General features: G+C 33.5%; 1 protein-coding gene across 2 annotated transcripts; it reads right to left on the bottom strand.

The window, feature by feature from the left end:
• Window positions 1-1,525: 1,525 nt before the first annotated feature.
• sec14l7 (SEC14-like lipid binding 7) lies at window positions 1,526-13,516 on the bottom strand. Of its 2 annotated transcripts, XM_088071092.1 has the most exons (12): window positions 13,401-13,516; window positions 11,794-11,869; window positions 7,967-8,010; window positions 7,803-7,865; window positions 6,595-6,783; window positions 6,383-6,478; window positions 5,880-5,940; window positions 5,722-5,805; window positions 4,955-5,061; window positions 4,724-4,863; window positions 3,775-3,944; window positions 1,526-2,996 (listed from the first exon to the last, which is right to left on the bottom strand). In XM_088071092.1, exons 1-12 carry the CDS (start codon window positions 13,452-13,454, stop codon window positions 2,866-2,868), a joined length of 1,215 nt encoding a protein of 404 aa, XP_087927218.1. In that variant the 5' UTR covers window positions 13,455-13,516; the 3' UTR covers window positions 1,526-2,865. The 2 variants fall into 2 exon arrangements, with proteins under 2 accessions (XP_087927218.1, XP_087927219.1); XM_088071093.1 differs by lacking the exon at window positions 7,967-8,010 and having other exon boundaries at window positions 7,803-7,901; window positions 13,401-13,443.
• Window positions 13,517-13,726: the final 210 nt, after the last annotated feature.

The raw sequence follows: 13,726 nt of genomic DNA, 5'->3' as shown, positions 1-13,726 counted from the left end.
AGTGGGGGGCGGGGAAGGGGTTTAGTTTGTGATGAGTCAAAACACAGTGCAGCGAAAAGAAAATGAGATGATGAGGATGAATTTGAGCTGATGAAACACACACACACACACACACACACACACACACACACACACACACACACACACGGGGGCTCAGGGCGATGCGGCACACGGCAGAGGGACGCTGCAGCTGCAGCTGCTGATGATGCAGCTGCTGCTGCTGCTGCTGCTGCTGCGTCCAGCGGTTTCTCATCCTCCGCTTGTTTCCGGAGCCAGCTGCTGTTACGTAAAGGCACATGGCATCTGTGCACCCCCATCATCACCCCCGCCTCCCCCTCCTCCCCTCCCCTCATCCTGCAGCATCCCTCTGGCAGCGAGCCCGGCCGGCCTGCTGCATGCTCACATCAACTCTCTGCAGCTGAGATTTCATCCGTCTGCAGAATCACAGCAATTATGCAAACTAAACATCCATGCGCATAAAATGCACGTTACTTTTAATTAAATTAAGGTTGAGTCAAACGGCTAATACCCGTGTAAAGTCCCTACACATCAAATAATCACATCAAACTAATCATTTTTATTCTTATTTTAATGTTTCTTAGCCATCTTTATTATCAGGTCTTAATATTTAGTGACCAGCAGTTATGTAATAAAACATGGAGCATCTTTTTGCTCTTATTGCCACCTGGTGGTCAAACTAGTTAAAGTCAGTCTGCTGTGACATGCTGGTAAATATTACTCCAAAATTGTAATACAGCTTTTTTCTTTTCTTTTCTTTTCTTTTCTTTTCTTTTCTTTTCTTTTATTTTATTTTATTTTATTTTATTTTATTTTATTTATCATTTTGTTCTGTTTTATTTTATTTTGTTTTATCTTTATAGCATGGTCATGTTGCGTGCTCCCATTTTCCTTTTTTCCCCATTTTTTTTCCTTCTCAAAAATACAGTTCATCCCAAAATCAAAAACATATGATGATAAATAACACTACAGGTAAGAGAGGGAAATATGTATTTTTGACTCTGTGCCTTTAAGTTAAATCTGTCAATCTCTCCTGATGCATTTTTATTTTCTGGATTTTTTGCAGTTTTGTGTTTTAGAATAAATCAAAATAAAATAAAATAAAATAAAAAAGGTACATTAATGAGATTTTGGATGATGATTAATGATACACAGAAACTTCTCACTCTGTCTATTGTCAGCACTAATTTGTGAATATTTAAAGGCGGTCAGCCTCTCCTGATGACACATTTCTTAATTTTCTTCTTCTGAATTTTATGAAGTTTTTTGTGTTTGCAATATATTTTATAATATTTATTAAATTACACTCCACTCCCTGACCACTTTATGAAGTACACCTTTACATTTTAATACAAAAGATCTGCAACAATTCAACATTTTGGAGGATCATATTCGTGTGTGTGGGGTGTTAATTGAAGTATTTGTGTGTTACTGAGGTGTGTAGTTTATTATACTACAGTGCGTTTAATTAAAAATGTGTTTGGGTTAGTATATTAAATACCAACAGTTTCAGTTCAAGTTCTTTTATTACAAGTAAAATACAAACTTAATGCAGATTCCTCATAAATTAAAAAAAAAAAAATCCATTGCATTATTTTTGACTTTGTGGTGTTTTTCACAGCTGAAATTAGATTTAGAAAATGTATTATAATTATTATTATAAACATCCTTCATTTAAACACAAACCTGAGCAGAATAAATGTACAATTAAACACAAGATGATGAACGACCTCGTGCAGAAAATGTGTTCAGAGTATCGTTTGTTTGTTTGCTTGTTTGTTTGTTTGTTTGTTTGTTTGCTTGTTTGTTTGTTCGGCTGCTTTCAAACACAAAAGCTTCAGTCAGCTGAGCGGGACGATTCAGTCCGATGTGAAATTAATTATGTTCTGTTTTTATGCACAAACGGCCTGAAACTGACTTCTGTAAAAGAAGCCGTTTAAGAGACATTTCTGTGCTTTTGTTTTTTATGAAATCCAATTTATATATATTTTTATAAACTTTTGTTATGCTTTTTATGCACTTTTACTGTTTTTACTTTTGTTGTTTAATGTATCTTTTATATTTATATTTATGTTGCTCTCATGGCTTATTTCCAGAGTTACAGTGTTCATGTTCTGCGAAATGATTATATATATGTATATATATATATTTATGTGTGTGTGTGTGTGTGTGTGTGTGTGTGTGTGTGTAAATATATAGTGAGAAAATAGGAAAGGATGACAACACAATCGTCTTTTTAAGGAGAGGATAGGACTATTAAGAATTTCTTTTTTTCAAGAAAACTATATTTAAAATTATTCTAATTATAAAATTAGAATTATGTGACATAACAAAAATGTATACAGGTATGTTTTTTAATTTTCACATTTTTGGAGTCATTTTCTTGTTTGTTTTTATCTTTAATTCTCCCTCTTTCAGCTTATTTTCAAATCATTTTCTTCTTACTTTTTACTAATTTCTTGCATATTTTTGGGACTGTGTCTTGTTAAGTTGCATATATTCTTTTCACAGAATCAATTTGCTCAAGGTTTAAAGGGTTAATTTCAACCAAACCAGAGTTGGTGATTGTTGGAAAAGATGACATAAACGTCATTTTATCATCACAAAACACTTTTTTAGATCCATGTTGTGATGAGGCGTTTTTTAAAGAGTGAACTTATTAAAGCGAAACGTTCAAACTGACTGTAAATAAACAGTAAACTCGATCATCTGTTTGCACCAGCGACACTACAACGTTAACTCGTCACTGATACATAAATTTGATGTTCGATGTTGCAGAAAATGGTGTTAAACGCTCATTTTTGTCTGATACAAACGTATTGACGGTGACACTCGGCGTGTCCTGGCTCACTGCAGCCTCCGGTCTCCGCGGCTGCGTGGACTCGGCGTCTGTCCCTCTGCAGGAGGAAGGACCTCGACCCTGTAGCTCACCCTCTTGGACTGCAGGATGCTGTAGCTGTTATCGAAACACAGCACGTCTGCACGAAACGAAGGACATGATCATTCGTCACCAACAGCCGGCAAACTGTACAAATAATCACTTTGATCGGTGATTGTGAGCCTGCAGAGCGTCTGTGTCGCCGTATCGATCAAATCAGTGACCGGACGGAGTTTTCTCCAACTTAACAGAGAAAAGAGCGACATCATCGTTTTTGGAGAGAAAGATAGAAAGTTTTATCTCACATCGAATCACCTCCAAAGAGTCGAACTGTACTTTAACTTATTATTTCACATTCTTCGTGTATTTCTGTTGTATTTCATTTGCATTTATATTGTACTGTGAGGATAAAAAATAGTAAAATAAAATAAAAGTATACAAAAATGACCTGAAAATCTGTAAAAATAAATTAAATTAAATTAAATTAAATTAAATTAAATTAAATTAAATTAAATTAAATTAAAAAGAGAAAAAAGAAAAAGTGCTTAAAAATTGTAATAATCTGTAACATAATCTTAAATATGTAATTATAATAAGATAGACAGAAAGAAAGAAATTAACCAAAAATTAGCAAGAAGTTGGTAAAATGAAAAAAGAAAATGACCTGAAATTGATTTTTTAAAAAAGTGCTTAAAAAATTACAGTAATTTTGTAACATAATTTTAAATATGTAATTATGATAATTATAAATATAGTTTGCCATTTACTCTTTTTTTCCCTCTTGATATTTTACCCTAACTAAAAAAGGTCTATATCTACTAATTTTTTGTATTTCATACGATCATTGCCTTTTTTCCAAAGTTAGAGACCGAACTCACAGACTCCGGGCTCGGCGCAGGTGAGGCCGCCGTCCTCAGGGACCAGGTGTGCGTTGTAGCGCTCGCTGGGCAGAACCTGCAGCATCTCCGCCACTTTCTGACCTCCGCCCTCTTTAGTCCGTCTGTACACCCCGAACCCGATGTCGGCTCCGTCACTGGCAAACTGCCACCTGGGAGGAAAAAAAGATTTTATTATCATATATTTTAAATCTCCTTCTCTGTTCAACAGCAGGTTTGTAGAGAGCCGCTAAAGAGACGAGTGATGGTGAAATAAATTAGATGGTGGAAAAAAAAATAATGAGATGGTGAAAAAAATCGATTGTGGAAAAAATTCAGACTGGAAAAAAAATTGGATGGCAAAAAAAAAAAATCAGTGGTGGAGAAAAGTAGATGGCAAAAAAAAATGGTGAAAAAAGTGATGGTGGAAAAAAAGGATATGAAAAAATACAAGATGGTGTAAATAAAAATAGATGGTGAAAAAAAGCTGATGCTGGAAAAAAATAGATGACAAAATGAAAAAAAGTTTTTCTAAAAAAAAAACTGGATGATGAAAAAAGACATGAGAAAAAAGCTGATGGTGGAAAAAATGGATGGTAAAAAAATAAGACGGCAAAAAAATAAATGGTGAAAAATATTTGATAGTGGAAAGAAAAATAAAATTTTGTAAAAAAAAAAAAAAAAAAGATTGGTTGGTGGAGAAAAAAGCAGATGGTGGAAAAAATTGGATGATGAAAAAAAAATTATGGTGGATAAAAAAATTAGATCATCAATTTAAATGAAAAAAAAAGTACTTGAAAGATCTTTTTTTTCGATCATCTATTATTTCCCCACGTGTCCCTTCAGGGGCTCCGTAGGTTTGTAATTAATTCTGATAAAAATAGGAAAAATCGAGCTGATGAAAACAACCTTAAATTAAAGCTAAAAACAGAGAATTGTGGTTAATTTTGACCTGAGGAGGCTGCTGGCGGCGGCGACATCGTACTCCAGCTGCAGGACGGAGCCTCGGCTGATGGTCACGCTGCTGTCGTACTGAAACTTCACCGAGTCCTGGACGTAGTACGACCTGGGAACGGTGCCGCCGTACTTTATCTGAAACAGCATTTATTATTTTTGTCATCAGGATCTTTTAAAAGAGACTCACTGACGGCTCCAGCGTCTTGTTTTTTTGTTTTTTTCTCACCATGGTTCTGCAGCGAGGGTCTCCATCAGGGTCCGTCAGGGTTCCTCCGTACACCACAGGAAGCTGCTCGGGGTCGATGTGTTTACGTAACACTTCCTGCCAGTTACCTTTAAACACAGAAATGTCATGAATTACTAACCTTTTATATTATTTTTATTTTATTGTATTATTTTTTTTATTTCTATAATTTTTTGCATTATTGTTATTTTTTATTTCTATTATTTTTGTATTATTGTTATTTTTTATTTCTATTATTTTGGGGTAATTGTTATATTATTTTACTTTTTTCAAGTAAAAATATTTCGTAGAACTACCTTCTATTATATATAAATGAAAATTAAAAATGAACAATTTATTCAAAAGTATATCAGAATTAAATAAAAATTATATTTAAATTTAAATTCTCCTGAACTTATATTGATTTTGATTTTTTTATATATATATATATATAATTCAAGATCAAAACTTGAACTTTTGCTTTCAATTTTTGTTTTTATTTTTTTTTATTAATGAACAAACTTCTGGTCTTGATCTGGCTAGAAAAGAGTTAAAAGAAGGGAAATAATTAAATTTTTATGGAGTCTATGCAGTCTTGTTTGTTCACTGTGTCCATGGAAACGACAGTAAACATGTCTGTAAATGTGATTTTCTTTTGCAGAAAAGATACTTTAATTCACTGCATCAGTCATTAATGTTCAGACAAGCGAAGACTTCTGTCTAACATCAGTGTGTTTGTGACGTTAAAGGGAAAAAAAAGAAAACCGTACTTCCTAAAACGATGATCTTCCGTCGCGTTTCCTCACAAAGGAAGTGTTTGATGAGGTTGTAGGCCATGGGGAACATTTTGGGAGCTGCAACAACGACAGAAAATCAAGATGAGAAACAAAATCTGTCTGAAACACAGTGAGAGGATCTGCTGACGCACCTTTGATAAGAAAAACCCTTTTCAGGCCCTCAGGATAATTCTCTTCAAACATGGTGAGGATCTGCACAAGAAACAGAAAATAATTAAAATTAAATTAAATTAAATGAACTCAAATTCTTATTTTTTTATTTTAATTTTATTTTTTATTTAATTTCATTTTTAATTTTTATTTTAATTTTATTTGTAATTTTTGAAATTAATTTTAAATTTTTTTATATATAAAATATTATAAAATATATTTTTGTATTGTATTGTATTGTACTGTACTGTACTGTACTGTACTGTATTGTACTGTACTGTATTGTACTGTATTGTATTGTACTGTATTGTACTGTACTGTATTGTACTGTACTGTATTGTACTGTACTGTACTGTATTGTATTGTACTGTACTGTACTGTACTGTACTGTACTGTATTGTACTGTACTGTATTGTATTGTACTGTACTGTACTGTATTGTATTGTATTGTATTTTATAACATGCTGATTTTACAGTGACAAACCTCTCCATACGTCTCCACAGCAGGTTTCCAGATGTGTTTCAGTCCGAGTCCTTCGCAGTCGTAGATCAGAGTGATGGCTTCAATGTTTTGCCCCAGCTGAGACACACAGGGAGGAGACGAGGGTTAGGAGAGGACAGGAGACAAGTGCACATAAAAGAAGCAGAGAGGACACAGGGAGACAGGAGGACTAAAGAGGAGGACTTGAGGTCGACCTTCTCGGACTGGCGCCGACACTCCCTCTGCAGCAGCTCCGTGTGTCGGATCTTCGTCCTCATGAAGTCCTGTTTGGTCGCCGACAGCAGCAGACCTTTGGGGTCCAGAGGACCGACGACGTCATACCAGATGGGGCTCCCCTCTCTGTCGTAGCCGCACATCCCGCCGGACACGTACTTCTCAATCACCTGATCAACCACAGCAATGCACACACACACACACACACACACACACAAAAATGCACACACACACAAACACAGTGCTTACAAGCTTTATTTTTATTATTATTATTATTTTATTATTTTTTTAATTTATTGTTTACAGTCCTTATTATTATCCCTATTTTTGTGTATTTATTTTTATATTTTTAACCCTGTAAAAATAAATAGACACCACCTTTCCTCATCCATAATCCTGCCAAAAATATCTTTTTGTATAGTTTAAAATAAAAATCAATTTATATTTCTGTTTAGTTTCAACCCATCACCCATCGCGTTCCTCAAGTCCACCCGATACAAACCTCTAAACCTCTGGGACCTGAATATGATTTTATTTTTTCTTTTGAATCAAGAGAAAAAGGGCACTGAGCAACTCAGCAAAAAAAAATGTCCAGAAAATTGTTTTAAAAAAACCCAACAGAATAATAAAAAAAACGGCTTGGCCTTGACTTTGAAATTAGCTGCAGGGAGATTACATAATATAATTATGAAAGTTAAAAGAAATTATTTGGAAATAAGCAAAAAAGTGAATAAAGTAGATTAAAATAAAAGTTAAAAGAAGTTAGAAAATTACCTAAAAATGTTCAAAATTAAAATGTATATTTTATATTATTTATTTATTTATTTATTTATTTTAAATATATTTTATTTTTTCTGTAACATGTATTAATATCCAAAAAGGTAAAAAGTCCAGAAAACTGTATTTATAATTCTTGTAAACATATATTTAATTTTATGATGCATTATTTATTTTATTTTAGGGTTGTTTTTATTGACTGTGAGGATTTTTTAGTGTTTATTGTGAAAATAAGCACAAAAAAATAAAGTAATTAATAAATAAAATCAAGTTAAAAAAATAATTTAAAAAAGAATATAAAAATTACCTTAAAAGTGCTAAAAAGTAATATATTATTTCTGTTATATTAGTTATAATCCAAAAAAGGGAAAAAAACATCAAGAAAGCTTTACGTGTGCGTATGTGTGTTTACCTCTGGAGGTTTCCAGTCAGATATGATTGTGTCGACGTTCATCTTCCTCCTGAACTCGACGTGCTGCAGACGGACAGAAACACGGTCACAAATCACATCCTGCAGCACGACGAGAGAAATAATCAATAATCAATGATCAATAAGGGTTTAGAAGCAGAGCTCACCTTTCTGATCATGGCTTCAGCTTTTTGGACATTGAAGCTACGAGCTGCAAAAACGAACAAAATACACAATGTTTTTAGATGTAAATCAGTTTAAAAAAAGTTTTCAAAAATGACCTGAAAATAAAGAAAAAATAAATAAAATGTTTTAAAAAATTACAAGAAAATTACTGAAATAACGTACTGAAAATTAAAATAATTACATGTATTTTTTTCTGTAATTTTACTTAAAATTTAAAATTATTATTATTATTATTATTATTATTATTATTATTATTATTATTATTATAATTATAATTATAATTATTATTATTATTATTATCATTATTATTATTATTATTTCAGGAAATTTTTCCCTATTTTTAGACAGTTTTATTTTTACATTTTACTAGTTTCTTGAAACTTGTATAAAAAGTATAATGTAACATAAAATGAAAATGAAAAAATACATTAAAATATAAGTGCCTAAAAACGTGTGAAACCTGAAACTGAAAGCCCTATTTTTCCTCTGCGGATCAATAATTTGTAAATGCTGCCGCAGTTTTATAGATTCTTTAATCTTTTATCTAAAAATCAAACAGGAGAAAACCTGTCAGAGTTTGACTTTTAGTGAAGTTTGTAAAACTGTCCGAGTTTATCAGCGACGGCAAATATTGATCCCACAGAGCCGCAGAGTCCCTGCATCGATCGGAGCCTCTGAACTGTGGACGCCAAGAGACACGATGTCCCCCTGACGTCCACAAAACTACCAGCTCAAAAACACGCAAACACAGAAATTATTATGATAATTATTTGTACTTCGAGTAGTTTTGTTGAGTATTTTACTGTTTTTTAAACTTTGAGGGGAAAAAAGGGGGAATACTGAGAAAAAAAATACCAAAAACATTATTTGTGACAATGATTTTTAGATGCTTTTTTTTAGATGTAATTAATCACTGCATGTCAAAATCTGTGTCCTTTGATGCCAATCTTTTAATTTTTATTTAAAAAAATATTATAAATATAATGTGTTTATAACACTGGATATAATGAATAAAAAGCCCTAACAAATATCTCAAATATGTTTACTGTTGAATAAAATGACAAGAAATGTTTATAACAGAGGAAAGACTGATTCTTCACAAAATAAGGGAAATATATTAAGAAGATCTTTGTTTGATTTTTAATATTTGCCATTATAATGTACATGTAATTTAAATGTATTAAAATTCAATTTTTAGATGTTATTAATCACTGCATATTAAAATATGTGTCCTTTGATGTCAATCTTTTCATTCTTATCTAAAAAAATAAAAATTGAATCATTAACAAAAGAGAAAAATCCTAAAACTTTTTTTTTTTTTTTTTTAAACCCAATTACTGTTAATATTAATGTTTAGTACTGACAGGACAGAAATGAATGATAAGAAAAATAAGACAACAAAAATCTACAGGAGCAATTAAAAACTGAAATAAAATAAATAATCTGGGGGTCGTTGGCCTGGCAAAGTTAACCCCTGCCTTATCTGACAGCCGTCGATACTGCGGCCTCCTGCTCTGGTATTTCCGCTCCGTGCTCCACTGAAACCGGCTGCGATGCCGCCGCGTGTGAAAACACGGGAACAGGTTTGTATGTTCTGCAGCCTCGGGCCGTTTTTCACTCAAACAGGCGTGTGAAGCATTTTGAATTCTGACAGCCAATCAGCAGCCGGCGTTTTGTTTTTTTGGATGTGTGGCGTTTTTTTCTCACTTCCCACACATCCTTTTCTGAAGTAAAAGTACTCAAACCACACTGTAAAAATACTCTGTTACATGTAAAATTCCTGCATTTAATCCCTGGGAGTCTGCCGAAACTGAGACGTTAGAAGTTGAATAATAATTAGCATGACTGAAGGACGGACCAGGCGTGTCTCACAGTTCAGAGGCTGCAGTTCAACAGTGAAGTTCACACACGTTTCACATGAAGATTTTACTTTAAAGATATATAATTACATAAAAAAACATTATTAATAATTAAACCAGTGCCAGCCGGGGCCTTTTGTCATTAATCAGTAATTTATTTCCTATAATATTCCTCCCTGTGACCCTGAAACATTTAGTGTTGACTCGTCCTCGACGCAGAGGTCCGAGCCGACAGTAAATGTTTGTTTTAACCCCTGAGGGCCCGCTTTAATGTTACACACACTCTGTGCACAAAATGCACTTTTCAAAATATATATATCGACTCTCTCCTCATTTTCAAATCCTGCCTGTAACTCTTTTTAAACTTGCTTATTCTGTGTGATTCACAGTTGTTGAACTTTGATGTATTTTCATCTTTTTTTCACTTTATATTGTTTATTGTTTTTTATATTTTTATTTATTATTATATTTTTATTATTATCTTGTGCGGGCAGTGCACTTTATTTATTTTATTTTATTTTATTTATTTTATGTGGTTTTATTTGTGTTTTTATCTTATTTTACTTGATTTTATAGGATTTTATTTATCCTATTGTGTATTGTGTATTTATTGTGCTTCTTAGCTTGCTGTGCAGCACTTTGGAAACCTTGTGTTTGTTAAAATCCTGCTATATGAATAAAGTGGATTGGATTGTTGTCTGGTGACACATATGAAATGATTTTATGCTGTTTTATTGGTGTTGTTTGACCTTGAATGTCCTGAAAGGTACCCAGAAATAAAATATATTTATTATTATTATTATTATTATTATTATTATGCATTGATATGATTTTTTTCATTGAGTTTTTTTTGTTTAACGAACATCAGTCCTAATCATAAATATACAAATATTCATTAATTTTTACAATTTTAATCCTTTAAATGCCAGGTTTTTATCGTGATGCCACTATGTTTTTAGATGAAAAAATATATATATTTTTAATATAGTACATGCGAACTAGATTTTTTTTTAAATGATGACAGTCTGGGATATGTCAGTATGTGAGTGTAGCTGCTGACAGTCTGGGATATGTCAGTATGTGAGTGTAGCTGCTGACAGTCTGGGATATGTCAGTGTGTGAGTGTAGCTGCTGACAGTCTGGGATATGTCAGTGTGTGAGTGTAGCTGCTGACAGTCTGGGATATGTCAGTGATCAGCAGCTACATTGACTGTGACAGGTCCCCTAGTGGAAATAGCATGTATTTCCTCCATATGCCAAATATGGTCAAAATGACCTCATCAGGTGGAAAATAGTCAAAATGACAAATTCAGAGTCAAAAGCCCAGAATGACACCCAGAAATAATACAAGTCCTGTTTTTCTGCTCTGATGGCTGTGGGATCAAAAATGTCAGTTTGAATGGGTTTCAATGGAGCATTTTTGGACCTGAACAGTCTGAATGTAACTATTTAGTTTCCACAGTGTATTTTAGACTGATTGTAGGAGCTGAGCTGCAAATTCACTGATTACACTCAAATACACAATCTGGACTACATTTAGGACACATGCATCAACACACACACAATTATCAAAAAAATGAAAGATGAACAGCGGGTGAAATGCACCGAACAGTGTCTAAAGGGTTAAAGGTGTTGTGTGAATATCTCGTGTTATATTTGATGTTCTGGTGTTTTTTCTTTTGTTTTCGCTCCTCTGTGTTTTTTGTTTTTATCTGTGGATCTTTATCTAACTGGTTCGGACTAAAGAAGTCACCTTGTACTTGTGTGATGCTTGTTTTGCCAGCATGGCGCCCTCACACACACACACACACACACACACACACACACACGGACGCTGAGTACTGAGGTGTGTGTGTGTGTGTGTGTGTGTGTGTGTGTGTGTGTGTGTGTGTGTGTGTGTGTGTGTGTGTGTGCAGGTTTCAGTGTGAGCTGAGGGCTGCTGGTCTCACCTCGGAGCCAGCGGAGGAGGTAGTGGTCGTGCTGTGCCGGCAGGTTGGGGAGGACGTCCTGGATCCTCCCCCGAAACTGGAGGCAGAGAACCAGAAGGAGAACGACATCGGTCACACAGCAGGCGGTTAAAAAAGCTCTCCGTGTGAAGAAACAGTTTGACGTTTTTGGAAAAGTTTCCTCACAGGATGTTGATGCGATCATTGACACCACTCTCATGTTTTTTGGTAAATATAAAGCTGCAAGTACCTCCAACTGTCCCCTCTGTTTAGTATTAGTACATATTATATATATATATATGTATATATATGTAACAGTATACCTATATAAATAATGTTTTTGTTGTTGCTTTGTTTTTGTTTTTTTAGATTTTTTTTCTCGTTTTTTGCTTCTTTTCTTTTGTTTTTTCTTTTTATCTTTGTACTTTGTACCGTGTACGGATTGAAAGCTGATACGTTTTTTGGAACTGCAATTGCATTGTGACTATAGCAAAAAAATATAAATTATATATATATATATATGATTAATCAGTGATAATAATTGTGGGACATTAACCACAACAGGTAATAAGTTATATAATATTTCCCTCAAAAAAATCAAGTTTAGAGAAAAATACTTTTTAACTCCACAAAATGTTTTTTTTTAAAAATGTATTTTTACTTTTGAGAGTAGTGTTTTGATCTAATGGATGGGATGATTTGATAAAATACTAGTTTTTGTGAATTAAAATTTCCACCTGTACACAAAGTAGTTAACACGACCTCGACAAGGAAAAAAAATCTATGTTCACTACTTTATTTAATAATATTGCAAATCAATCCAATAACAGATTATGTAATACAAAAAAAATATTCAAAAGCTAAAATGAAATTGTGTGCACAGAACTTTTTACTTTGTCAAGTCAGAGGTCGCGTTAACTATTTTTGTATAAAAATATGTTATATATTATAAAATTGGGAAGTTTAATTTACAAAAAATAATCAGACTTGACAAATCTGTCAAATCAACCCAATAACAGAATATATAATAATAAAAATAAAATAAATTGTGTACATGGACATTTTTGTTGAGTTAGAGGTAGTTTTTACTACTTTGTGTAAAGTTGGAAAGTATAATCTAAAAAAAATTAAACCATCTTACAGGCTGAAAGATTAATATAAAATGTAAATATAATTATAAAATAAACATTTCAAAATATTTTTTTCTAAAATCTTTACTTTGGGGGGAAAAGGTTGAATATTTGTACTTCTTTGACCCTAAAATTTGACTAGAAGCCCAACCTGAAAAGTACCTAACTGTAGCTGTTAAATAAGTGAGTGTTTAGATAAAAAGTACAATATTTCTCCCTGAAATTAGTGAATTACAAAGTAGAATAAAATGAGACAAAGGTGTATTTTAGTGCAGTAAATGTACCACAGAGGTACAACAAGCTCTCAGTTACTGTAAATACACAGCAGACAGTTGCAGTTTCCATAGGATCACTGAGCGAAACCACAACAAAAGAGACGACAGAGAGCAAAACTCCGCCTGCAGTCGCTCCGCAGTGTTCAGATGATCGACGCATTTAGTAAAATTAAATATAAAAATATTGATTTTAAATATTTTTTACCTCCGTTAATATTTCAGCCTGTTTGGGGCTCAGGTCTCCGACTCGTCCGCTCATGTCTGCTGCTGCCGAGTACTGTGATGAACACTGGAGGGAAACTGCAGGCAGACGAGTAAACACCACGCCCCCTCCCTAAACACACACACACACACACACACACACACACACACACACACACACACACACACACACACACACACACACACACACACACACACACACACACACACACACACACACACACACACACACACACACAGGTGGACTTTCGTCCTTGGCTGCAGCTCTTTGTTGGGACAGTCACTCTGCAGGTTTGTTAGAAAAAAAGC

This window comes from Plectropomus leopardus, chromosome 20 (assembly GCF_026936395.1).
Source record: "Plectropomus leopardus strain MGB_pleo_1.0 chromosome 20, ASM2693639v1, whole genome shotgun sequence".
NCBI classification, from domain to species: domain Eukaryota; kingdom Metazoa; phylum Chordata; class Actinopteri; order Perciformes; family Serranidae; genus Plectropomus; species Plectropomus leopardus.
This window is presented reverse-complemented; position numbering and strand designations above follow the sequence as displayed.

What these genes read in the sequence shown, in the direction of transcription:
- sec14l7 (XM_088071092.1), bottom strand. Translation starts at nt 13,454, where the DNA reads ATGAGCGGACGAGTCGGAGACCTGAGCCCCAAACAGGCTGAAATATTA. An exon ending in CTGAAGCCATGATCAGAAAG is followed by an intron (nt 7,866 to 7,966) that starts GTGAGCTCTGCT and finishes GTCCGTCTGCAG; the next exon opens with CACGTCGAGTTCAGGAGGAA. An exon ending in CTGACTGGAAACCTCCAGAG is followed by an intron (nt 6,784 to 7,802) that starts GTAAACACACAT and finishes GTGGTTGATCAG; the next exon opens with GTGATTGAGAAGTACGTGTC.